General features: G+C 43.3%; 1 protein-coding gene across 4 annotated transcripts in view; it reads left to right on the top strand.

Moving 5' to 3' along the window:
• LOC146179073 (orexin receptor type 2-like) overlaps positions 1-27739 on the top strand; it is a 607445-nt gene that overhangs the window by 438598 nt on the left and 141108 nt on the right. The window contains exon 1 of one of the 4 annotated variants that reach the window (XM_084578778.1): positions 2047-2113. The exons of 2 other annotated variants lie outside the window; for them this stretch is intronic. In XM_084578778.1, the coding sequence (XP_084434904.1) occupies positions 2054-2113 (60 nt within the window). In that variant the 5' untranslated portion in view covers positions 2047-2053. Of the gene's footprint in view, positions 1-2046; positions 2114-27020; positions 27146-27739 lie in introns of those variants that run through there. One more of the 4 variants, XM_084578781.1, reaches the window with a different exon arrangement.

Here is a 27739-nt window from a genome sequence, read left to right as displayed (position 1 = left end):
CCGCTCCGCAAGTGTGCGGGCGCACCGAGACGACCGATCCGGAGGGGGATACAATAGCGCTCGCATCCTTCATCCGCAGAAAGCAACCGTACAGCGGCGGATCACGGTGCGTGCATCCCGTTCGCACTCGCTTCCAGGCTCGCTTGACTCGCTAGCGGCGTCAGCGAGTCGCTGCTATCTGTTCGTTGCGCAACGTTCCTATGGACCCACGCGCTGCCTCCCGCAACCTCCCGATAACTCAATTGCTCTCTTCATTTCTCGGACCCCAAAGCTTCTTTCATGACAGCCAAGAACTGTTAGTGGAGTGTTTCTTGGAGGAATACGTGTGAAAAATAAAAAAAAAAAGAAGTATGTAATTGTGCTTATGTACCTTGCTCGAAATCCTTGCCTCTTTTTTTTTCTGTATTGGTTCACGGGAAAGGAAAGGCGCAGTATTTGTCACATTTGCTCTGTGGACACCTGAACCGCGCCGTAAGGGAAGGGAGGAAGGTGGGAGTGAAAGTGGAAAGACAGAAAGGGGAGCCGTAGTGGAGGGCTACGGAGTAATTTCGACCCCCTGGGGATCTTTAACGCGCCCTGACATCGCACAGCACACGGACGCCTCTTCGTTTTGCCTCAATTTATCGAAAAGATGAAACAGCTGATGAGCTGCGCTCAAATTTCGCATTAGGAAGTAACATAATCGTGGGCATTTTTTTAAATCTATATTTTCATCTTTGTTAAGAGAGCTGTGGCAGGTGGTTGTCGCAATTTCTCGCGAGCTGGGTGTATTCGGAAATGAAAGACTGTTCTTCCAGGGGACCGTCCCACGTACGAGGGTTTCACGTTTTTCGCTTTGTTCTAATGTGCGGCTCATAGCAATAGCGCAAATTCGCTAAAGCAAGTGGTCTGAGTAAGAGCTGGAAGCTGTCCTTGGGTAAGAGACTAACCGAGGTCGATGCTTGCAATGGGAATTCATGCAGTGATGTACTGCTTACTTTTGGTATTTAACACATACATATAATATTGCTATATTTCCTATTTTTGTCTTAAAATGTGTGATACAAACAGTCTTTACTTGCGGTTATTACACGTTCAGCTTTAAACAATTTCTGGCCATCACGGCTAATGGTGATGCAGAATCCATTCGCCAGTGCCTGGATTACAGAAGAAACTTTTACTGTTTCCCTTCAAGTAACCGATGCACAAGTACATTCACTTACTGGCTGTGCAGAAAATCTTAAGTATTAGCTAGTAAATACAGAGCTGAAACATTTGCAGCATAGAGAAAGGAGAGGAGGAAATTATTCCGGACATGAACAATCCCGAAAATAGAAGGACAGATAACGAGGAATAGCCTTCTTTATAAGACGGTAGAGTGGTGATTGTACCCTTACGCTTCACAAGCATATTCAGTTGCACTGAATCTTCTGTGGAATTTTTGTCGCATATATAACGACCTAAGAGGCTTTAGAAATGTAAACAATAATTTATTATATCTCATTCAGTTACGTAGCCTTTGGCTTGAATAAAGCTTGATAAAACGAACAGAAAATGAAATTGAGGTTCGCGCAAAGATGACTCTTGCATTTGAGTTTGTTTCCAAACAAAAACGCCATTGAAGAGCCTGGAAGAAGCCTGTCTATAGCCGACACTCTCGAAGGAGATAACGCAGTCTTTCGGCACCTTGAGCTGCAACCTTAGAAGAGGGTAATATGAATTGTTACAGTATATACGAAGCCATGCCTTGTGGCATCTACTGACTAAACGGCGCTTTTTCTATTCCAAAGGCTGGTAAAGCGTAACTGCAAAAACGCCTAAAATACTTTCTCACTGTGTCTTCTCTACAGAGCCTTGTGAAATCTCGTTTACTGTATAACAACGCGATAACTACTGCCAATGTCGCCTTAAAACTGGCGAAAGAGCAAGGATGCTCGTCGTCCACAACATTCTTTTTTCCACCGAGTCAAACAAAATTCTTGACTTCTCAGCACTACTCCTATTGCGATTTTGTTGTTGTTCGTAAAAAGCTGACCTTATGAACTTTTTTTTCTGTCCACAGGACCTCCATTATATGGAAAGAAATAACCAGTTTTTAATAAGACGACTATATCAACTTGGAAGACACAGGCGCGTAAGTACCTTGTTTACGTTTACAGCCAATCGTGGAGACAATTTCTTCCTTCCAAACTGCCTCTGTTTCATAATGGCAAGGCTTACAGAACACACTTTGCATCAACCTCAGTCCTGGCTTTGTTTATTGCTAATTTATTCACACCAATATCCAGCAAAAAGGGTCACTCTTTACTTCATCGGTTTGAGGTGATTTGTATAATCCTAACTGCAGCCTTTTATTATCTCTTGCTTCTCCTGTAGTTTGTATACGTGGCTTGTGTTATTTCGGCAAAATTCGAGCATCGTATCAGGACTCCAGCACGCTACGCCGCCCTTGGTAGGAATAAGGCAAGAGAAGCATTCGCTTGGCCCTTTGTTGTGAAAACATGCAACCTAGAGTGCTGTAGGTCCCTTTTCCAGACAGCAATCCCTTTCGGCTCATAACGACTCTAAGCTTTTCCACTTTTGCGGTTTTTCCAGCTTGCTGCTTTAGTACAGACTGAAACATTAGACAGAAAGTGCGCCTGACAAGAAAGTGGAAGCACGACCCACTGTATACTACCGCGGCGAGTCGCATCCTTTGACCTGAAATGTGTCCGCCCAGGATAAAACAGAAATCAGAGCCTCTTTGTTCGCTATGGCTAATGGTCCTACCTTGAAATACGAGTCCTTCTTCCTGCTTCGCGACTTCACGCGAAAGCACTTGAGCTATGTTACCTGTGCCACAAAGCCTGGCGCTGCTTTCACGGCACCTGTCGAGTCACATATCTTCCGCAATAAGGTTGAGTGCCGTGAAAGTTGAGTGGCATCTTGTGTTCAGGTCGTGCGTTAATTCTCCTCGAACAAAATACCAGGAAAAGTTTGTTGCGAACGAATGGTGCTTCCGGGCCGATCTGAGCTTGTTGGCGGCAGGGGGGGAGGGGGGGGGGGGGTCCAAGCGTTGAAACAGGGCGATTTGCCGACCCTATTTCATATAACAGTTACACATCACGAAGCAAAGCCTATATTTATATGTCTCGGCTTTTTGTTTTAGCACCACTGGGAGAACGACTTACGAATCATAAAGACATAACCCCGCGTGTCTTTCATCGGGTTTTGCAATTTTTACAAATTCAGCAAACTCTGACTTCTAATTGCTTTAATCTTGCCCTCTTCAGCTACATAGGCATCACTGAGCGCAAAACTTTCGCTCAAGGCTAGTGAAGCAAACACTTTCAAAAACCCGAAATACAACGATATAAATACGAGCAAGGTAAAAAAATGACTTCTGCAATCCAGTAAATATTTTGTGCCGATTTTTTTTACTACCAGGGTTGAAATAAATGTGTGGTGCTAATGCGGCCGGAATTACGGAATCTGAGTGAACAAAAAATTTCGCAACAAAAAAAAAAAGGTAATATAAAGGCGACTTTTTGCATGAAATGGCATATTCAAAAAGAGGACATTGTTTTCTAAGCGGTTTGTTTAGGTAAAAAGATTTTAGTATTCTGTTGAGTGAATGTTTACAACAGAAAGGCGTTCAAATTTCCAGAGTCACATACAATTGGGGATCGTTTAGCAGTAAATGAACACAAGAAGGGTCGTATGAAAGAACCATCGTTGACAAAGTACTCTTTGCGCGCACATTAACCAAGAATTGTGCGTCATCCAGTGCATTTTCGGTCACCTAAATTAAGAAACTGTAAGTCGGTGCTGCAGCGGCAGTTGTCTCTCACCCTTGTAATTTGTGAGAGTAAGTGAGCCAATTACATTGGTATATCGGCATTACAGATAAGCTGCAAACTTTAGCTGGAAAACGCTCCCCTCCGCCCACGCGTTTTGGCTGTGTTTTCCCATCTGGGACAAAGAAAGAGTGGTGTGACTTCCAGTATATTCTGACTTAAAAGAGCCATTTGTGTCGGGTATGGAAAGTGATTTATACTGTGACATCTAATAGTCAATATTTAACACAGGGTTTGAGTGTGTGCAATGGTGAGTCTGAATGTCAAGCCATAATTATGTGGCGATGTTTACGCATGTACACGAAGAAAACGCGTGACCTCTTCGCCAATGCTAAGGAGCTGAAATTGTAATAAACAACAACAATAATAATACTAATAATTAGTTCACAGGAACGGAAAGGCGCAGTGTCTGTCAGACTTGTTCTGTGGACACCACTTATAAGAGTGGGATTTTACTTTGCCGAAAATGAACGCACAGGAGCGAAAATAACCACAGCAACGCTGAAGGTGGAAAGAAGGAAAGAAAGAAAGAGAAAAAGAAAAGAGAAAGCAAGCAAGCAAGCAAGCAAGCAAGCAAGCAAGCAAGAAAGAAAGAAAGAAAGAAAGAAAGAAAGAAAGAAAGAAAGAAAGAAAGAAAGAAAGAAAGAAAGAAAGAAAGAAAGAAAGTCCTACTGGAAGGCTGCTGAATAATTTCGACCACCTGAAGATATTTAGAGTGCAATTACAACCCGGCGCAGACGAACGCCAGTTCGTTTAGCCTCCATCGAAACTCAGCCGACGGCGGTCGGGCATCTTAATGACTGCGCCTCCGCCGCTGGGCTGCACTAAAGTGCAATAAGTGAAAAATTAATAGTGCATGACCCTGCTCCGGTAACGCTGTTGTTAGGGCGCTCAACGTCTGTGCCCATGAATTCACAATCGATTTCCGTCCACAGAGGCCGGTTGTCGAGGCGAAAATCATACCTCTGTGCGGTGCTATGTCAGGGCACGTCAATAAACACCAGATGGTCGAATCTTCCGGATTCCTCTACAGCGGCGTCTCTCATGCGTAGCCTGGATCGTTTTGGGACGTTAAATCCCACAAACTAAACTAAACTGTTTTCATTTAATTGGCAACAAGATGTAAAGAATGATAATATTCATTATACAAATCATTCGCATGAGCAAAGCGTCTAGTATGTATTGCAGATGTGGAACGCTTTTTATTAGGCAGAAAACGTAACCTCTTCTCAGTTATGCACAAAACATATTTGTTTACGCCATGTGTGTCGAAGATTTTTGTTTAAATATTTTTACTTCACTTCGAGAGTTGAATTTTTTTTAATTTCAATTATACCCTGAAAATAGCCATCGAAACGTGTTTAGCCCCTTACTAACGCGATCAATTTGCATTGTATTTGTAAATTATGTACCTGCTACCAGCCCGGCTAGTCGCAATACCAGCACACACGGTCATCTATTGCCGAGAAAAGCCAGTGCGGAACCCTTTTCCAGCAAAAGGCATGTTAGCCCGTGTCGATGCGTACGCCCGTTCTCAACTAAATGCTCCAAAGCGATATAACATCTTGCGTTAGACGTTTGTTTATCACTTGTCTGTGATATGACATGGCATCTGACACTCGCTGCACTCTAATATTGCTACACCCACAATTTGAGCCCTTTTTCATCGTTCTCCTACAATTTGCCGAGCAGAAGTAGCCAACTGATATGCCTGCAGATAAAAGGCCGAGACGCTCTTTCTGCGGCCTCGTCCCCACTTGCGGTAGAGAGATGGCGTTGCGACGCCGCTTTCACGAGCACTGCCAACGACTGCATGTTGCATGAAACTTTTGCTCAACTGCGGTCTGCTTATATTCTGACGATTTTACTCGCAAAAACTCAGAATGAGCGCAATAAACATGGATTTTAAACTTCCCTCAGTTCTTACATCGGACATGTTTTCTAGACATCATTGATTTCATGAAAATAAGGCATCATCTTTCTCAGTGAAGGATTCAACAAAACCGCATCTGGTGAGGCACAGCAAAGAAGAAAAGAAAGGTCATTTAAACATTTAAAGCCGTTGAGCAAGTCAGAGATAAATTCGCCTCGGAACGTTATGAAACTTCTTTTATTAGCTTTTGAGTTGATTACTGACTGTAAAAGCTCGTTCACTCAGAACGATTAGGTTGCTTCGACAATGGCAAATGCCGCTATTTTGATTGAAAATGATAATTACTGCTGCCAAACAAGTGCTCTGAACCGCAAACAATTGTAGCCAACAGAAGCCATTAGTTTTGTTTCATTTACTACTTTATTATAGGCCCGGAAGCATTATAAAAGGTTGGTTGGTTGGTTTGTGGGGTTTAACGTCCCAAAGCAACTCAGGCTATAAGAGACGCCGTAGTGGAGGACTCCGAAAATTTAGACCACCTGGGATTCTTTAACGTGCACTGACATCGCACAGCACACGGGCGCCTTGCTTTTCGCCTCCATCGAAAAGCTGCCGCCGAGACCGGGATTCGATCCCGCGTCCTTGGGAACAGTAGTCGAGCGCCGTAACCACTGCGCCACCCCGGCGGGGCCATTATAAAAGGAGGTTTCTGACAAAACCGTGCAGACAAATTTAAAAATTACAGGAGTGATCACTGTCAGTCCTGTAATTTTTAAATTTGTCTGCACGGTTTTGTCAGAATTCTCGTCGCTGGAATCGAATACACAACCTCATTATAAAAGGAGGTTGTGTATTCGATTCCAGCGACGAGAATTCTGACAAAACCGTGCAGACCAATTTAAAAATTACAGGATTGACAGTGATCACTTAACAGCCAAATGGCGAAAGCCTTTCCCTGTTATCTTCTGCCTCTATATTGCACGTTTGTGTTCTTGTTCTCTTACTTTCTTTTTGTTTTCATTCTTACGTTGTCAGCGACATCGGTGTCTCAGGACTTCTGTCCTCCACGGGCGACACTGAAATGACTTAAACCTTCTCTACTGGAACTCTTCAGGAATTAGGCCTAACCGTCCGAACGGGAAAATTATGTAGACGTCAAAACCTTTTATGACGTCTGGAAGGTACATCTCGCCCAATCTCATGGAATCTCGCGAACAAATCTCGCGGAATCTGGCGGGCGGCTGGGAGATTTTCCTCATGAGCCTAGAAAGGTTTCGCCTTAAAAACTGTGGAAAACACAATATGCATAAATGCCAGTTAGTCACAGCAGTGTCCGCAGAGTTTGGTGCAATACTGTTAGAAAGAAGGCAAACAAAACAATGCTATGTACGCATATCGTCCACTCTCAGGGTGAACAAGCAAAAGAGATGGTCGCTCTATTCTAAGCGCCGTTACGACCAATTTGTTCCAATATCGAAGAAAAGGGGCCCACAGTTACTGCATCGCATGGTGTGAAAATTAGCTTAATTGCCTGGCCGTGTACGACCCTGTACGCGGCGGCGGTGATCGCTTTGAGAGTGTGCTTGTATTTTCTCCGCGAATGGTTTATGGTCAGTAAATAAAAGAATGTCTTTAGGCAAGAAATGCTGCAGTGCTGTTGTGTAGGGGAAGAATTTGTAAGCAAAGTTGTAAATGAGTGCAAGGCAAAGTGCGATCGTTTATGCGTGCCACCGAACAGCCGTTATTAATTCTGGAGAAGGCCTTTTTATTGCACCTAGCAAAGTCATCGTGCGCGATTTGAGTCTGCAATGTATAAAATTTGGAAAGGTTGGAAGCGAAATTGCGTCATTCAAGTTTTCAGAGACAGAGAATTGCTAGGGAACAGTGAGACTGGTTACTCTTTCGTAACAAGAGGCGATGATCCGAGCTGCACGATATTGCATTGACTCTATTAGTTCGAGTTGGCCATGGACGCCATTCAGATGCGGGTATTCCAATTATCGTCCATGCATATGCTCCGTACGCTGGTTGGTTTGTACCGGAAGATGCAGATTTAGAATTTTCTCGCAAGTAGTGAAATGAGCGTAAAAGGTCGGAGCGATCCTAAAGGTTGAATATTGTTTAGCAATAAAAATTATGGTCTTAGATGTTCAGTACGAGGCAAGGACAGAAAATAATAGGAGCGTGCCGTTTTTATTTCACAGAAAATATATAAAAACTTATTCACGTTTATATGCTATATTCTGGCATTACTGCATTCCATATATGGTATGAACACAATAATATGTATGGCAAAATGTGAAGTTCTGTATAAATTTTTTTCTGGAGTAGTTGTACAAACTTATCGAAAGCCTTCTTATGTTTTGTGCAGTTTTGTTATGAGTCACACGAAAACATACTTGATTGTCGCAATACACCCTTGACACGTTACAAGTGAAAAGTTATGTTTTCGGTTCCTTTCCCCCTTGTTCCCCTCGTCCCCCTCGTCCCCCTGGTCTGGTTATGTTTCCGTCTCTGTGCAACGTATTTATTTAAGTATGTTCATGGAATTTGGAAGCTGTCAGCGTTCATGTACACGCCCTGCGTTGTAATATACTTCCTTGATATTTACCGAGCGGCCCACCATTTATGGAGCACCAAGAGCTAAATATATATTGACGCTCTATATTTATGGACCATATCAGGCCGCATTGTCGGTAGATGTAACAAGAGCTACTTCTCTGATATTTCCAATGCTTTTCGCGTGGACTGAAACAGCCGTTTTAGTCTTTTTTAAGCGAAAGCGTCTACTTTCCATTCTGTTGAAAAGGCGTTGTCATTCCCGTGACAAAGAAAAGCATGTCATAGTTCCAAACGTGTCGAAAAAAAAAAACATACGCACGTAATTTCACATCAAAACTGAAGCAACCTTTTTTACACGAGGCGGTCTGTGCTCGTTGCGCCCAAACGCCATCGCAGTATCCCGGTTTGAGAACAAGCTTTCAAGGACGAATCAAATTATTTCCGGCTCCAACATCTAGGTGGAGCATCATGCGATGCGGCAGATATCGAAACTTTAGAACTAACATTAATTCGCCAAGGTAGATAACGCTTCCACGTTCCATAATCATCTGTAACCTGCGCTTCAAGGTGGGGTCGAAACAGATTCCGGAAGTTGAGAGACGCCTTGTGTGAAGTGTATTTGATTACGTAACGCCGATAGATTGATTCGATGTGGTCGATAGTATGATTGGTTTACACATAGATTTAGTGATCTATGACTGGGGATTAGTGTATGAAACCAGAGTGGTGCAAACAAACAATACCGTGTCTGTGTCGCTTAACTTCGCTTAACACGTGCGAAATTACCTTACGGCTGATGTTAGTGCAATAGTGTTGCCTTAAATTGACAGGTGCGTGTAATTTGTGCTTGGGTTTCGTTCAAAGTTGTGTTGTTTCGTGATGATACTGTTCGACGACCAGGAAAAACCTTATGGGGGAGGAGAACTTCCCATAGGAGGCATGTGCCGCAGGTGTGCGGAGGCAGCCGAGCTGCAACGTCAGCAAGCTGCATGCTGCCGATCATGAATGCAGTGCTGACGTTAGTTGGTCCATGAAGCCAAAGATCTAGCCACCGTACCAAAGATGCCAAGCTGAAACATCAGTGTTGTGTAACACGAAACAAGCGGTTGTGATTAAAATAGCATCAGAGTAGCAACAAATGAGGCAAGAGGTGCGCACGTTATAGCGTCCTCTCCTAAAGCAAAGCTTAAGCATCCTCTTATTTTTTTGTATCTTACAGGGTGGCGTCACACATCCACTTATCATGGAGGTGCCTGTCAAAGTGGAGACTTGCTTTCAGGATGCAAATCGACGACATATGTGTCTACAATTATATGCTGTTAATATTCAGCACATGTGTCCACAGTGAAGTAATGTAGATAAAGTGCCTTCCCTTTCCTTAAAAACCAAGCCTACTAAATATGTTTAACGCTTTGCCAAACTCTGTGCCACTCATAACGCCAAACATTGTTTTCGCACTTGTTAATCAACTTAAGCACAGTTAAATTCGGCTAAATGTTTGCGATAGCGTATGCAGCTCCTTCAGTCGAAAGGGTGCCGTCGTTATGTCATGGCAGCACGCCAATAGTTGTCAAACATTTCATAAAAACACCCACGCTCTTGCCCCTGATCTTAGGTGGTGCTTAATGTTCTTCCACGGTTCTTTATTGGTGTCAGTGTGTAGACGAATGATGGCTGCTGAACTTGCGGTGATATGAACAATACTGCTCCAATCTCTCGCCATGCGCGGGAATTTGGCATCCTGCACCGAAATGAAACCTGCTCACTTTCGTGACAGTTCGCCTACATACCCTTATAATGCGTCGGACTATAAAATAAGAAGCCACCTGATTTACAAGTTTTCCCTTTCGCCGCTGCCGCAAGGTCTTTGCAACACCCTTACTTACAAAAATTGGATCTCGGCTTCGCCCGTCGTGAAGCTTAAGCCAGAGAACTGAGCCACAGAAAATACCGCGCGTTCGAAAACATTTCGTCACTGATGAAACGCCGTGCTCCTCCCTACATCAAATTCCCTGGCAACCCTATATTGCTTCCAGCCAGAAAATAACTTGCTAGAATTATATGTGCACACGTGCGCAGCCGCCTACACGCTTACAATTTGTCTTCATACAACTCGCTAGTTGTATTTCACCATAAGGCAATGTCAATCGAACAAACGGGGCTTTCACTTCAGTTGTGTACATGTTTTCCCATCACATGTGTCTATTTACGGTATTTGTGCATTTCACTTTAAGGTAGCCAAGACACCCTGATGCTTGAGAGTGTGATACGTGTTCCCATATTGCAAGTGTTAAATAAATCAACTCTTTAAGAACATTTCTCTGTTCCCATATGATATCTCTATACGGTAGTGTTATTGTAGTTACGGCTGTCCCGTCAGCCTTACTAAAAAACAACAGAAAATACTGTTTCATTCCTCCCATGCTTCTGTCACTCCCTTTGACATGTTTGCCGTTGCCAACCAACAGCACTGAAACACATCTTTAGACTTATAAACTAAGAGCGGCAGAATGAATTGATAACGAAAGGGCATCTTCTCCACCAGAGTGACATAAAAAGACGTTTTAAGGCGCTAGCGTTAACAATCCTCTGTCGCAAAAATGACAGCGTGGCCTCCGCCATTGACGGCGTTGATATCAGTCAAACAAAATCTCAGAGAAAAAACAAAAACAAAAAACATAACAATCATCGACGTCGAAAATAATTAATGCTCTGATTACCTCCAAACGTTCTCTTAGAGGTTCCCATTACGAAATGATGCAATGAAGCAGAAAGCCCTTCCAGGGGTGCGCTTAAGTCTGCCTATGTACAGTAATGCGAAACAGCAGCGAGTTTTATCATGCCACCCGGCGGATGCGCCCTGAACTACGTTAGCGGACATCGGCCGCACTCGGGCGAGGTGGCTTGTATGTTTGGCATATATAGTTGTCTAGTTTAAATGAAGGAGTGGTGCAAATAGAACTTAATGAATACGACGATGTTTTGCATAGCTCGGTGTGCTGCAGCCAGAACTTAAAAAAAAAACAACCATATTTACTGCATATCGCGAAAGTGCTGCAGGTTTGCGCGAATTGTGGTTAGCTTAAGCCATATTATAGTGGCCTCGTGTCTTGGTCAAGGAAGCTGATCTGTTCAAATTGTTGTTCTTTTGCTGGCAGTGTCACGATTTATTTTTAAGTACCAGTTGTGCGGACACCCTCTGATGACAGGCTATCTCCTCGCCCCTCATGAGTTAAGGAAAGTATTCGCTTTAAGAATATATGTAAGGTTGATCTGCGCTGGAGTTGAATTTAGAACACCCGTTTTTCGAGATAGGCATCCTTCCGATAGAATAGGAAAGATTTTCTCGGTGATTGCCCGTTAGTTAGAGCTGAATAAAGGTAAACCAAATGAGCACACATAGTTATTTTACTGGTGGAACAGTCGTACGGGCTAACGGTCTTATTAGACGCTCGTGTACAATTACGAGTATGCAAACAATTATTGTCGCAACATTGAAATTTGGGCTTGTTGGTTCATATTTCGGAGCAATAGCGCAAAACACAAGGGACAAATAACAAGTAGACACACACGGCCCTACTCGTGTGTCTACTTTGTTTTTGTACCTTATCTTTTGAGCTATTGCTCCGAAGTATTGTAATATTTACGTTAAAGAGAGCTATTACAGATCACAGAACAATGAAAGCTATGATCCGTTACGTCGCCATCTTTTAAAGAAGCAGAGGCCGCCGAGTGGGCTCCCAAATTCGCCTTGTATGAGATTAAGAGTGCCTTGGAGGAAGAAAACGCACAGTAACGCTGTAACTACTCGGCAGACACCTTGAACACGAGGGCGAGCGTCATTGAGATAATATTTGAGAAAATCATTGAGACAGGAGCGGAAAATATACACTGCACGTAGAGGCGGCGGGAAGGTAGATTAAAGCGAAAATAGAAGACAAAATTATGAAGGACAAGAAGAAAGTTGCTTTGTGAAGTGGAGATCTGCCTGTGACAAAAAGAAAGTCAGTGTGTGAGCGCGAAGCGATGAGAATGAAACGGGTAAATGAGCATGTAGTATTTTTTCTTATCGAGGTAGCAGAAACATCCCCCACATTTTCTCTGCGTGTGTGAAGTGATGGCCAATACCATATTTTTTTGTTTGTTGGCATTTCACCCAAAAGAAGTGGACTAGATGCGAAAGGATATTGCCAGCTATAACGTCGAAAGTTCCAAAGCACGGTGTGGGCAAAAAGAGTCTCGTTTTCGATTAAAAGCAAGGGATTAGCAGATCAAAACGTAATTTGCCAGTAGACGAAAACCATCGAGAAAAAAAAAACTGCAGTGCTGTGGGCAGAGGTCGCAGGATTTAAATACGCTGAAAGCGGCTTATATTTTATAAGGCCACTGAACGCCGCAACTGTAATGAAGGCAGAAAAAAAAAGGACGTGGAAGCCCTATTTTGTTAAAACACAGCATAGCATGCGGTTTAGAGGCTTCGGATAATGCGATAATGTAAAGCCCATTTTGACATTCAATCGTGGGCGAATTTCAAAGATCGCTAAAAAGCCATGTCGAGGATAAGAAAATGGTATTCTGTTTTGACGTTTTTTTGTTAGTCTGACCATTGAGCGACATCTTTTCTGTGTAACGCCCACTCTACCGCTAGAGTGTTCTAAGAGAGCAATTTTCCAGTGTAAAATCAAATCTCCCCCACAGTGGAACTGGTTACAGCATACCTTCGTGGAAGTTTGACGTGCTGATAGAAGCTTAACGCGATCGTGTTAAAGACCTCCATCTCCAGGGAATGCGGCTTGGCTTTGTCGGCATTTTTAGCGCTTGTGTGTCAGCGTTCTCAGCTTTGTTGTTACTGTTGCGAATAAAGCATCACCGGCGTGCTTCTGGCATAGGCCATATGCGTGCGATAACAGCGTCTTGAACATACTGGGCGGCGTTCTAAATGACGTTAGGAGGCCACGTTACGTGCTTAAAGGAGTAAAGACATCACATTTTTCGGGCATTTTCCTCCTTGATAATGATGCGCAAGACATTCCTGTATACGGATCAGCACGCTGTTTTCGCCAGCCACCACTAAGTCATTCTGAAGAATTTTCATTTCTCTCCAGCTTCTGTTTCACTAGCCGAGAGATGGCTGTGACGTCTAAATCAAGTCCAGGTAATGCAGAGCATACAAAAACAGCGCTATAATCGCGTACTCTTCATAAATTCTGATTCCTATTCTTGAGGCAGACTTTCTTTAGTTTTGTAGTGAATACAAACATTACAGAAAAAATTAAATCGCAGTTTTGTAGACCCGTCACGTGACGTGAACTTGACTGACTTTACAACCATAGCTCAGTTGTTGAAACCGCACCAGGTAAGAAAAGAAATTCGGGTATAAATTACTGAACGGTCCTAGGCGGATGTCACGTGGTGATTCGTGAACAGCAATATCTTGCGAATCATTACAGATTTTACAAGAAGAATAAAAAAATATTTTTTCTATACTTCGTTAAACTAGCAACAGCAGCGAGCTCGTACAGGTCTTTTGAAATGACGAGAAGTGACTTTAACTCTCTGAGGCTTTTTGAACTAATAATGTATGCTTCTCCTATCGAAGGAGGTACGTATGCTCATACGGCTTCGATGAAGGAAGTCTTATTATATATTTCGGCCTAGTCATTGACGTATTGTGGTAGTTCAAGACTGCATTCTAAGAAGCGAGTATAGGATAATGAATAAAAAATTCGAAAATTTTTACTCAGCGAGTTGTAAAGTGTGTGCATACGAAAGAGGATTCGCAAGTGAAGGCGCGGACTGCAGTCATTAGGTGTAGCGTCCTACGCTATACACTGAGCTTACGTGTTCCCCAATTTTTCTAGCGAGTTAGTACGCTCCGTTTTTAACATCATTATATTTCCGGCCATCTTAGAGGTGGGAATGAGTGCTACATTTTTTCAGGTTTTGAGAAGGTATAAAACAAAGGCTGGTTACGCTGTTTATTCGCCATAACTTGCAGAATATTTTTTGCTAATTATGACTGTTTAATGACTTCCCAGTTTAAAATGGCTGTTGTATGAAACAGCCTTATAAGTGATTTTTGTACACTCTAATATAAATATCATAGATGTGTCGTATTATACATGACCTTGCCATATACTTTGTGTGATACTTTTTTCGATTGTATATGACATTTGTAGGAGCAAGTCTGTTTGATGCCATTGCATCATAGAGCTTTTGTCTCTAAGGCTTGCGTCGCAATGCGGCTTACTCAGTGAGCAGAAACTGCACTGAGTCTTCCCGACCAGGTCATTCATCTTGTTGCCATTTCCACGCTTTTGGATCTTGAGTACGCAACGTGACACAAAAGCGCCATTCAACGGCTGCATTTCATCTAGAGAACTGCTGCTAGTACGACTCTCCACGCCCAGAATGCTAGCTTGCGTGCCACGCCATCACGTGTAAGATTTAATTATGGTGGTAGACTTGTAGCGTCTTGCTCTCTGCGCCACTCAGCCGCATATGTGGCAGAGTTCATAACCCTACACCACGGTGTAAGGTGCTGAATATTACATCCTATGATCGCTGGTAAGAGTTAGCTTACCAACTTAAACACTCGGTGCGAGTTCTTCTCTTGAAAATTACAAACCAGCAACATTATACGGGTTCGCAAGCTGCAAATAAAACAGGAATAAAAAGCTTTCGGCGCATATAAATAGCACATTGAGGCAGACCGGCATTCCCTACACAGATAGGATGGTGTCATCTACGGTAGCCCTTAGTCACTGAGTCTTTCCGCTTAAATGCCTGCCCCACATCCCATGCGCACACCGCTCATGTTGCTGTCTGCCTATCTTTGCATCCGCTGTGGATTAACATTTCAATTTTCTTTGCATTCTCTAGGCTTTACAGCATGAATGGTTTGTCCTTCAATAGCTCCCGCTATGCTCTGTAACTTGTTCCGCTCTTCTCTAGTACGAAACCCTTGTGGAATGTTACGTTGAAAAGGTGATTGCTCGTTGCTAGACATCGATACGATTGCCTATACGAGTAACATCTTTTCGCTGCAAGTGTTGTGAAATTGCTGTGGTATTCAGTTATCCTGAAGGAAGCCTAACATTTCTGCGGATGTGTTGGTATATTCCGGACATGCAAAGATTACTAAGAACATTCATGAGCATAGCCTTGTTTTCCTTTGGTCTCTAACATTAAGATCAAAGCATGAGCATTAGGAAATTTTTCTTTCTCAGCTTTCGCAGCGCTTTTGTGAGTGAGAGTCTGCTTTACAAAAACGTGCTTCATGTCAACTAATCAGTACCAACGCCCAAAAAGCATTCAAAGTTTATTCAAGCTCTAGATTTCTTACTCTTGTAAACCTGAAAATGTAGGGTTGGCTTTAGTTTGTGTAGTATAACATTCCAAAATGACTCAGGCTAAGAGATACTCCCGGCAATTTCGACCACGTTGGCTTCTGCATTGGGCACTGACATCGCACAGCATACCGGCGCCTTAGCGGTGGCCTTGTAATCGAGCATCTGCCTTGCATTCAGGAGGTACCAGGTTCAATCCCAGGTGCCGCCGGGTACCCATTTGAATGGGTACAAGCTTTTCCCCGACCTTGTGCTCGGATCTTTGGGGTGAAATGCTTGGGAAAGGGATCATAGGTCCCAAAGAGTTGCGCCGATGAGTCAGTGATCTGCTCCGCCACCGGACAACAATAAATCCACATCGTGCGGCAAAAGCCCGATATGTAGTGGTTTTCTTAATTAGGTGGAGGAAATACAAAAGGCGTCCACTGCAGCAATGTTTATTCGCACTCTTGGTACTTGCTGTGTTTATGACGTTATAATACGTCATCCACATGTACTGTGCTCCTAATAAATGTGCTATAGGGCGGCAAAACATACTCTACATTCCAGAGGTGTAGTTGTTTAAGACGTAGGGGGGAATTTCTTATGATACTCATGGCGCAAGTCGCTTAGAACATAACGAAGCAGTTTGTAGATTTCAAGCAAATTTTATTCGTTCAAACACTTGACGTTTTGATTGTGGTAGTTTTCAGAGATAGGCCTTATCATATGGCTGCGCGCTTCCGTTGACGACATTGAAGCTCTGTTTCGAGAAGCTCTTCTTCCAGGATGTTTGCGAGGCTCCATATTGCCTGATGTGACTCTGATTGGTATGGAAGCGTCGCACACACTATGAGCACAGTCCACGGGCGAGCACCTTTTAATAAGCGATCCACTATACCCTTGGTGAACATGCGTCCGAGGCTACAGAAGGCAACGTGCATCACCAAGGGCATTAGCCAAATAATGCCTCCCATTGATATTTACTAGCGAGACACACGTCCACCGTGATGCAACGAAGACGTACCAGTAGCGGCACGAGCCAACATATTAAGTTACTAAGCAAAAAGTAAAACAAACAAGAGAAAAATAGCCGCTGCAGTCGATAGCTCCGAATTAATTTTTACTAACTGACATTCGTTAACAAAATAATTGACGAGCTTCTCTTTGAGGCAGCTGTTTGTGTGAAAGTATTTTCCAGTGGCTTTATATATCTTAAACAAAGCATATATGGAGTCACGAGGATATAGAAGAAGTCACAAACGCCTCCAGAACGTCTACTGAGACGTCAATATTAAGATTGTGTACGATTAGTTTTAGCGCTGTTTTTCCGCAGCATGATCAATTTTGATCAAAATACAAGTTGCACCTTAAGCTGCCACTATGAGCTTAACACAATTTCGTCCCCTTCGTTTTTTTTTCTGTCATCTTTCTTCTACCTGTTGTGCCCTTAGATGGAGCGCAGAAGCTACTAATACCGGACTAGTTTTATTGCTCACTCTAGTGTATGCCATCCTTGTCCACGCCATAGCTTTTTGTACTGCGAACTTGGAGAAAACATTTTATGTGGTTTAGCTCTGGTTAACCCTAGTTGAATTTTGCCTGCTATATTATTCCCCTATCATGCCGTATCAGTGTAAGGTGCTACATTATTGGGGACACTTAAGCTCATCTTTTTAGGGTATGACGCGAGAGCGTAAGCTCAGTTCAGTTCAGTTCAGGCGTTCAGTCGTGTCCGACTCTTCGTGACCCTATGGACCATGTCACGCCACGCTTTCCGGTCTCTCACTATCTTCCTAACATCACATAACTTCATCTGCAGTGCCTCGAGGATGCCATCTAACCATCGCGTTCGCTGCCTACCCCTTCTCCGGCGACCCTCAACCTTTCCCAACATCAAATCTTTCTCCAGCGACTCCTCTCTTCTCATCAGATGACCAAAGTAGCTGAGCTTTAACTTTAAAATTTGACCCTCCAATGAGCAGTCAGGGTTTATGGTCGACAATATCGACTGATTTGATCTTCTGGCCGTCCAAGGAACTCTCAAGAGTCTCCGCCAGCACCACAATTCAAATGCGTCAATTCTTCGGCGGTCAGCCTTCTTCACAGTCCAACTCTCGCATCCATACATCACAACTGGAAAGACCATAGCACGAGTTATACGGATCTTGGTTGGCAGACTAATGTCTCTGCTCTTTACTAGGCGGTCAAGGCTACCAGCCCACATATAAAGTCACGCTTCAACCAAGCCGTATGGACGTGCCTGTGCGTCGTAGGGGTAACGAGATTGCGAACGATTCTGGCAGGCTGATTCTGATATCACCCTCCCATATGAAAGGAGCGACCCGAGTTGGCAGCTCCTGCCTGTGGCTTAGGGGTAACGTGAATTCAAACGTCATGGCAGGCTGATTTTTTATGAAAAGACCATAGCTACGCCTTTTCACGGCGTAGCTGCGGCCACCCGAGGTCTCGCTTTGGCTGACATAGTATTGCTTTCGCAATAAAAACATTCAGACGATCACGATAGATTAGCTGAATGGGTCAGCTTGAACTATTCAGCGACTAATTGTGCAGATGCTTAGGGGTTTCCTCAGACCAGGAAGCTTTCAGAGAAGCCGTCAGTAAAATTTAAAATACAGATACAAACATGGTTCTGGGAGGGAGCATCACAAGTGTTTCAGGATAAGAAAAGAAACACAAATGATGTTATGTAGAGACGTGGTTAACTATATATGATAAACATTTTTGACTCCTAACAAGGATGCTTTAAATGTTGTCTTCTCTAGAAAAACTGGCGTCGGCTTGGTGGTGTTGGCTCTGTTGTGCGTGAAATGTCGCGGCCATGGCTCTGACAGATGGTAGTTTTCAGATGACATCGTTGGGAAATGATTTGCTGCAGAGTAGTGAGGCATCATGAGACAATATGGCATGACAATGATTGAGGCCAGCTAGGGATTCTGGTTTGAGAGAAGGTGAAATTGTAGTCGAACTCTCTGGCACACTTCGTACCCTAGTCAGACGCACTAGGAAAAGTTCGTAATTTTTGATTAAATCGAGGCTTTATATCTATGTCGCGTTGTCTTTCTGGTATTAGCAACTTTTCTGCCGGCCACGAGGGTCACGTTTTGTCATGTTGGCCTTCTGGCGTGATCTATCAAAAATACAATTCAAAATTCTTACTTGTCTCTTACCCTTTCGAGCAAATGTTTTCTCGTTCGGTTATTGTTGTCAACGACAAAATGACTATCAGTGATGATTCTTGCTTGGAACAGCAATTGGTTTGCAGATATTTAGTTTTCACCAAGAGTGCATCTTCAGGAATCTGTTTGCCAATAGACGCCAAGCGATGATGTGTCTTACCGCCTAGCTTATACGCATACGGTTATATACCGAATTCAAAATCCCATTCAACGCCATTCAAAAACCGAAAAGGCAAATGCTACTCATTTTTATATAGAATACATGATGCATTTTGCTTTTACGGTATTTCGAGAACTTTACGCACACTTAGTCATTTTCAGAGCTCCTTCCCACACAAGAGCATCAGGTTGCACTATCTCTTTTTTTTTTCTAGACTCTGTATGCCGCGTGACGTTACTTTAGTATAATTATCACTAGCATTCGCTTAAGCAAGGCGGGCACGTCATTTCGTATGAACATCATACCTCTCTGGTTTATTTGGCCTTGGTTCAATTTAGATTTTTGAATATAGGTTACATTTAATTTTCGTGGGAAATTTTCACTAAGGAACTACAACTTCATAAATTTTATTATTTTTCAACAAACAGCTGCAGAATTGTGAAAAAAAGCTCTGCGGGGAAAAAAACGTTTCTTTATATTTATAGATAAAAACAAAACTGGTATTTGAAGCACGATGTGATAATGAAGGTAAAGGCTGGCCTGGGCTCCTCATGGTTAGTTAAAAAATAGAAATAAGGCCATAACTTTATTTCCCTGCTTCAGAACTCCAGGGCCTGAGGCACTCCCGAAAATTGCTTCGAGGCAGGATACGGAATTGGAATGCACTTCCGAAATTGAAAACTTGGAAGTATAATAAAACTGCACGAGGGCTGCCAACTGGCTTCTCTTACCGGTTAACCTCAACCCATTCTTGCCGAATTACAGCTCAGGCATGATGACGCATAAGCAGGATCATATTAAGCAGCCAGTCGCCGAGAGAATACTAATCTATAGACGATCCGACTTCAAAAGCTAGAGGACGTGCGTGGAATTCACGATGCTAGATCATTGTGCTTTCGTATCCACTCATATTATATGATTGCCAATATACAAAGTGAGTTGCGAGGTCTCGAACATCGCAATTTTTTCTTTTTTGTTCAGATGAAAAATTTCTGGCTCCTGTGGCGTTTGGAGCACAAGCAGGAGCGTAAAAGGAGAGAAGCAGGCATGCTTCCAAATGTATGCGTTAAAAAAGAATGCTTGCAGATCTTCTGAGCTGTGTATTTCGTCAGCTATAAAAAAGGTACTGTGCAGTAATGAATGACAATAGCTTAAGCACAGAATAAAGGCCACAAATCAGCAAAACAAGAAAAAGCTAATCTGAAAGCAATGTAGCTTGGTTTTGTTTGGTTTCAGGGGTTTAACATCCCAAAGCGACTCAGGCAATGATAGATGCCTTTGTGGAAGGCTCCGGAAATTTTGAGCACCTGGGGCCATTTAAAGTGCGATGCCATAACGCAGCACACGGGCGCCTTACCGTTCGCCTGCATCGAAAAGTGGCCGCTGCGGCCGGGATTCGATTCCGCATGCTTGGGACACTAGGGGCGCGCGTCCTAACCCCTGCGCTACCGCAGCGGGAAACCAAAGTAGTGTCCACATCTGAACTTTCATTTGAGTTTTTTTCCTTTTAACTGAACTGGCGTACGCTACCGCAGCGGAACACACAACATCCCTCCATGTGCCTCATAAGATTCATATCGTAAACAAATACGCGCTAAATGACGATGGACAAACAGGACACAAAAACAACGGCAGCGCTCGTCCTGTGCCTCCCTTTGCTTTTACCACCAATAATTGGCGTTCCTTTTCTTCTCTCTCTATTTGCGAGCTAAGTATCGCTTACAACACTACTTTATGTGCACTTAACGTCGTGAGCAGAAAGGAACAAATCGCATACTAATGATATTTATTACATTCACACCAATAAACACTAAGGAGCCTTGCAGATTTGTTTTTGCATGAATTCGTATGGTGACCCTGGAAGGGTAAAACTTGAGCTCCCAAAAAAGGCGGTTAATAGGAAAGGAAAGGCGCAGTATCTATCTCGCTTGTTTTTCTCTGCACACCTCAACCGCACCGTAAGGGAAGAGAGGAAGGTGGGAGTGAAAGTGGAAAGAGAGAAAGAGGAGCCGTAGTGGAGGGCTGCTGAGTAATTTCGACCACCTGGGGATCTTTAACGTGCGCTGACATCGCACAGCACACGGACGCCTCTTCGTTTCACCTCCATCGAAACGCAGCCGCCTAATCTCATTTTTATAGAGAGAAGTAACTTACAGAAATATCTTTTGTACGAGGAAAGAAGCGGTTGTTGCATTAAATGCGGCTGCACTAGACGCAAATTTAGAATGCCTTGCGCCTCTTTCACAACGTCAAGCAGTGTTCCTTGCGCTTGTTCCGGCGTCATCTAAACGGAAGACGACGCTGGAAACATTTCCTCCATATTTCGTCTTGGTGGACCAACATGCAAGGGCCACTGTCTTCGCCGCCGTCCGGCCTCTTCATCTCTTTTTTTATTAAAGTACTTTCTGTCTCTCTTTGGCTTAGTGGCGCAGTGGTTACGGCGCTCGACTACTGTTCCCAAGGACGCGGGATCGAATCCCGGCCTCGGCGGCAGCTTTTCGATGGAGGCGGAAAGCAAGGCGCCCGTGTGCTGTGCGATGTCAGTGCACGTTAAAGAACCCCAGGTGGTCGAAATTTCCGGAGTCTTCCACTACGGCGTCTCTCATAGCCTGAGTTGCTTTGGGACGTTAAACCCCACAAACCAACCAACCAGATTTTTTTTGCTTATTTTGTACTTCATTTGTTCATTTTTGCTTCATAATTTTTTCGTGCAGTTGCTTTTACAGTGACGTTTTTCCGCAGCAGTTTCACAACGAGCGACAGATTATCACGGAGTTTGTATTGCTATTAATTAGATTAACTCTCAGTTGGCTTAGTTATGTTCCTAATTGAAGACTGCGGCAGAGCGACAGGGAACAGTTAGCTGCACGATTCACATAACGTTAGCTCTCCTAACTCCAGCAGCATACACCTTAATATTAAGTAGTTACCCAAATAAGTGTCTGAGGATTATTATAAAAAACCTCAGCCAATGTTTGACCTATGCGAACTTTTATTCATTTCCTTATTTTCAAGAATGCCATCCTTTCTATATCTGCAGATGGAGGAGGCGTTATTGTATGTCCGCGCGGCCAAGATTCCGACCGGTTATAAACCTTTACAAACTTAGAGGCTTGTTGTTCGTGAAATTCTTATTTACCGCCTATTTGGAACAACGAGGAGAGTTTACTAGGGGAGAAATAAATGAATTTACATAAATAAAAAGAGAAAGCTTCCCTAGTAGCAAAAAAAAGATTGCTGATCAGACCTATTATTTAGCCAGCAAGCTGTATTTATGATCATAAACTGTGTTCTTTATAATCTAGCATAGGGATATTTATTTTAGGCCACGTCCTTTAGGTGTCGCCAAAGTGAGCTGCCGTATAGAGGTGGGCGTATGGCTATTGATGCCGCTTTCTTGCCGAAGCAGTAAGCAGGATTTGTTCTGGTAGTTGCGAAAAAATCTTATAATGTCGTTGTTTACTGACGCCGTCTAGTTTCACCGCGTCATTGCAAATATGCAGCCGGAAGAGCTTAAGATATTTGTATTTACAAGATTCAAGGTTTTTTATTTCGTTTCCTTTATTAAGTAACTTTCCGAAATTACGTTTCTTTTTAGGCAGTTTTACAAATTCTCATTCGGACCTTTAAGGGTCAGTGTAAAATTCAACAATACTAAAAAAAGCATTTATCGTGGGAAGTTTTTATCGATTTTTGTGAGCAGATAAAATGAGATGAATATGCTGTGGTATAAAGTAATTGTTCTGTACTCTTTAACTCAGCTGCCATCTGCTGACCTAATTTCGCCTTCTTTAACGCTCGAAATGAACAAAATAAGCAGCAAGAAGGGAGCGGCAGTTGCACAGAAATAAAACCACAATGCAGTTCCCTGTTATATTGATTTGCTCACATTCTGTTGCACAGGCAAAACAGCCACCACGAAAAAAAGTTGTGACAAAAAGGCACTTTGTCTACTACTACTGCAGAGTGCCAGCTGTCCATGCCTAATAACACCCTTACAGTAATAATAAATGCAAGTCAGGTACGACTACTGTAATGCACTCCGCGCGGAAGCACTCCTTTTCTCCAATGTGCACTAACCATCAAAGTTATGATCCGACTCCTACAACTTGCCTTGCCTCGATATGAAAATCAGAGTGTTGTCAAACTCTGCCTGTCGATAGCCTCAGCTGAAATGGCAGTTTTTATCACGTTGCCTGTCAAGGCGGGCTACGCTCAAAGCACCCGTCTTGGTTAGCGGACGATTCAATGCACAGGTACTACGAATGATGGTTGACGCGCGTCTCCTGACTGATTGTACGCTACTGCGGCAATTGATTCCTGAGAGCTCGCATACCGCCCCCTCGTCACGGAATAAAAACCAGAAGCTTTTATTGTTCTCTATATCAATAGGTGCGTTTCCATCAGATGAGGGCCTGCATGCCATTACTGCATGGCACTAGAGTTATGTTTTGTTCTTCTTGTTGGTCATGATGGCGAACTGGAGCTAGATTTACAATCGGGTTAGGAGAGGTGAGTCTTTTCCGCGTAATCGAAGTTCCTCGAAATGCTTTCGCATTTTGTTTATTCGTCGTCATTCCGATTCGCCCACGCGCAATCAATTTCCGGTGAGGCATCCCAAGGTAAAATATTCGCCCACGGAAAATCGTTTTTCACAATGATTGCTCCTAATTTATGAGCCAACATGTTTCGCCAAATTTTTTTACTGCCAGCTGTATCCTTCACTTTCTTCAGAATTCTTCGGCTACCTAGGTCTTCTCTTCTTCTGTTTTCGTGCCGTCTTGCGAACCTCCTCGCTTCCCATCTTCTTCTTGCCATCTGTTTTCTGCGTCTTCTTCTTGGCATCTTCCGAATCTTCTTACTCCCTCATACCGGATTCATCTTCTGTAAATAAGAACCCTTACCACGTGTAACCATTATTAATAAAGCTGTCTATTAGACACTATGTTTAATCAAGCTAAGCTATCAGCTATTTTTTGATTAGAGTGACTGCTGGATCAGCCACAGAACAACATCAAAATGAACTCTGCGTTTTCTCTTTTGCTTTCCTTTATTTATGAAATACTCTTAATGTAAAGCTGCCCTTTCTCCAGGCATATGAAAGCTCATTTTACGCTCACTGTTACCAAACAAACTTAGGAGGGAGCGATTCCTGACTTGCGGTTCTGGTTGCCATTCGAAAAGACGAACCACTTTCCACTTTTCTCACAGAGGTTACGACACTTTTAGCATAGTAGCTTGTTAAATATAGTCAGGCAAAACACAGTATAAAAGCGGAGCACGAAAATGAGCCGGAGGCACACTGTTTAAAAGAAAATTTGCTAGGAAGAGGCAACTTGCGCAGGGGAAAATGCTCTGCTGGGAGTCGTGACGTAAGAGAGATGTCACACGAACGGAAGACCGAAAATATAGAACTTCACGTGCTGGCTTAATATAACGAGACAGGATGAGAAGCTTCATTGAAATCCAGTGCGTTGTCTCTCATGAAACTCGGTAGTTACCTTGCAGGCGTTCCGGTCACCAGACTGAAAGTATTCTCATTAGTTGCAGGGTAGCGACGTTGTGAGAACTAGAGTAAAATAGATTTGACGTCAGTATGTACTTCCGTCGTACCTTCGTCATCGCCTATGGACTCCTTGGAGAAAGAACCATCAATTGGTTTAGGGGTAGCAAGCACAACTATGTAACCATGACGCAGTACTCGATGTAAAGTTATCAAGAGCTTATAGTGCTACTGAACTGCCAATCAACAATTTTTCCTCGCCCTTGTGAATATTAGCTTCCTGTGTGATTTACCAGAATGCTGTATCAGGACGTGATCATGAAATAAAAAAAAAGAATATTTTTACGTGGCTTGCTCCGCATTGCCGCTTAACTGAGGAAAAACTAGCGCACTAGATATTTTTCCCGTATTCACAACAAATCAATAATAGAAACTTTCATTAAAAGAGTATTTGTATGCGACGTCCTTAATCCTGTACAGCTTGGAACTAAAGCTCCTGTTAACTAGCTATGCTCAGAGAAGCCGACGAAGAATAATTTAGCTGAATGTTGGGAATCTGGCGTTTTTTTCCGCATAGGCTTAATACATCCTCATTTCATTCGATCAAGCTATGTTTTAGTTCTGATTGAAATGTATTTCGTAAGCTTAGATTATTCATGGTGAAATATTTAATTTCATTTCCTTAATAAATATTATCACTTGGTGGTAAATGCGGCATCGACGTTTATTGCTGTAGTTTGCCTTATCCGGAGCGCTGAAAGCGATACACATGAACGAGACAGTAACGCATAGACTTAAATTTTATATCACGGCACTTCAGCAAGCCCGTCATAGACTTCTCATATGAATTTATTCAGACATCTTTAAAATGGTATAAAACCACCTCCGTAGCTCAACAGGAGTACCGTCCTTTTTTTTATCCGTCTCTTTTGTCTAGCCGGGGTGGCGCAGTGGTTACGGCGGTCGCCTACTGTTGTCAAGGACGCGGGATCGAATCCAGGCCTCGGCGGCCGCTTTTCGATGGCGATGAAAAGCAAGGTGCCCGTGTGCTGTGCGATGTCAGTGCACGTCAAAGAACCCCAGATGGTCGAAATTTCCGGAGTCCTCCACTACAGCGTCTCTCATAGCCTTATTTGCTACGGGACGTAAAACCCCACACACCAAACCGATCTTTTGTCTCGCGGCTGTTGCTTCATAGCCACGCGCATTGTGGGCCTGGCGATGCTGTCTCATTCTCTCACCTCTCACTATGGCCGAAAATGGCTCCTTCTGGGCGCGATTGCTAAAGATCCCCAGGTGGTCGAAATTACTCCGTAGCCTTCCACTACGGCTCCTCTTTCTCTCTTTCCACTTTCACTCCCACCTTAATCACTTCCATTACAGCACGGTTGAGGTGTTCATATTAAACAAGTGAGACAGTTACCGCGTCCTTTCCCCTTCCTATCTAACAATCATTTTTTTTTCTGGGTGCGATTGCGGGATGAGGCACTTCTTAGACTACTCCCACTAATCATGCGACGCTGACCGAAGAGTTCCAGCATCGAGTATTGTTTAGTGGATTATAACAATCAGAATATGAACCAGGCATACGATATGGCATAGCGAACCACCCCGAAATAATTTCCAACGCCTAGAGCTGCTTCACATGCACTCTCATTCATACCACATGACCGTTTGTGTGATTCGCCTCCTTCGAAATATGGCTACCTCACTGTTGATTCGATAGAAATTCACCAGAGCTGCAAAACACTTCCACTGGCATTTTCTGTGCCCGCCACTAAAATATCACAAAGCGAATGTCTTAAATGACTGTGAATTATTCAGGCAACATTTTATACTGTAAAAACTTTTAAAGTTGCTTTCGAAAAAAATGAAAGCTGTTTGATATCGTTGCTACGGTAACTCGGTGAAATTATACTAGTTCAAATTTTTGGGTGAGCTGGCATAATTTAAGGTGTGGCATATGAGCAAAACTGGGTGTGGCTATACGACTACGTGCTGTTCATTATACCTGAATATATACTTTAGTTCAATTTCATCGAGGTCAATTTCAGGCTGACACGCGCTGTATCTACCTGGTGTCCCGACCCAAGTTTTGGTGTGACCGTCTAAAACGGCATGGTCTATTTCGGCGAGATAAAATTTCGGGTGGTACGCTGCAAATATTGAACACCGATCGGTTCAACTTTGGTTGTGAGCATCACATAGGTGTGTCCGGCTTTAGTATTAGAAACCGAGTTTGACTTAATATACCTAAGGCCAATTTTTGGTGAGTCGGGTACAATTCAGGGGGGGGGGGGGGTGATCACGGGCCAATAATGTAAGGCAAACGACTATTCCCACCATGGCCGCTACATTGCCTCATCAGTGGACCTGGTACACCATAGTACTTCTTGGTATTTCGCTAAAATACGCTGGTGGTATGCTAGACTGACAAGGTCAATTCAGTGTTGGGTTTTATGCTTAACCTGACTTTAGCCGCCCTGGTTCTGAAGAAGAGCATTCGCTCTACTTACCTTTTGTTATTTTTTGCTATCTTTTTCTTTATCTTTTTTTCTCTTTCATTTTCCTTAGATATACAGCACTAGGAGCTCTCGGCACCTGCGGCGAAGTGATAGTCTTCAGTGGAATTTTTTTTTATGGCTTGGTAATCAACTGCAAACTGCGGCTGCTGACAGCCAACCAAGCAAGTTACCACACTTGGGTAAGTCTTTCGGTGACAGCTTATCCGGTCATAGAGCACTTCAGCATGGTCACAAATTCATAACGTTAAATATGTCATGCTTGGAAACTTCACCATAATATAACCGCTGCCTACAAAACAGTACTTGAAGGCACTATTCCCGTGGCAAGACCTCAAACGGGCTAATGAGCTTATTAGGTTTCAGAAAGCATCATGCACGTGCACTGTACCCGTGACCTATGTGAGGCAAAAGGACCTTCCTGTCGCGCCAGAAAATAACACACTCTTTCGACAAAGATCAAGCGGATAGGTGAACGAGAAATAGAAAAACAGAAAAAAAGCATTCTACAATTCCGTAGGATGTGTACTATTAATTTTCTTTTTCCCTCTGTCTATCGAGAGTAAGGGGAAACAAAGAAAAATGTAGAAGTGAAAGAAAATTGGTTCGGCACGTGGTTTTCACGTCCTTCAATACTTCTTGCTAGAACCTAGCTCTGGTGGATGGTTCTCAAGATAAAAAAGGAAGCCTGAAGGAACGAAACTGCGTTCCGCCAATTTACTCGCCTCTTCGCGTTCACACGGGAAGCAAATGACTGCTGCGGCTCTCTAGCTCGG

The sequence above is a fragment of the Amblyomma maculatum genome, chromosome 9 (genome assembly GCF_055883805.1).
Source record: "Amblyomma maculatum isolate TAMU_Amacu chromosome 9, ASM5588380v1, whole genome shotgun sequence".
NCBI classification, from domain to species: Eukaryota; Metazoa; Arthropoda; class Arachnida; order Ixodida; family Ixodidae; genus Amblyomma; species Amblyomma maculatum.
The sequence above is the reverse complement of the archived record's forward strand: the minus strand, read 5'-3'. Positions and strand labels throughout refer to the sequence as shown.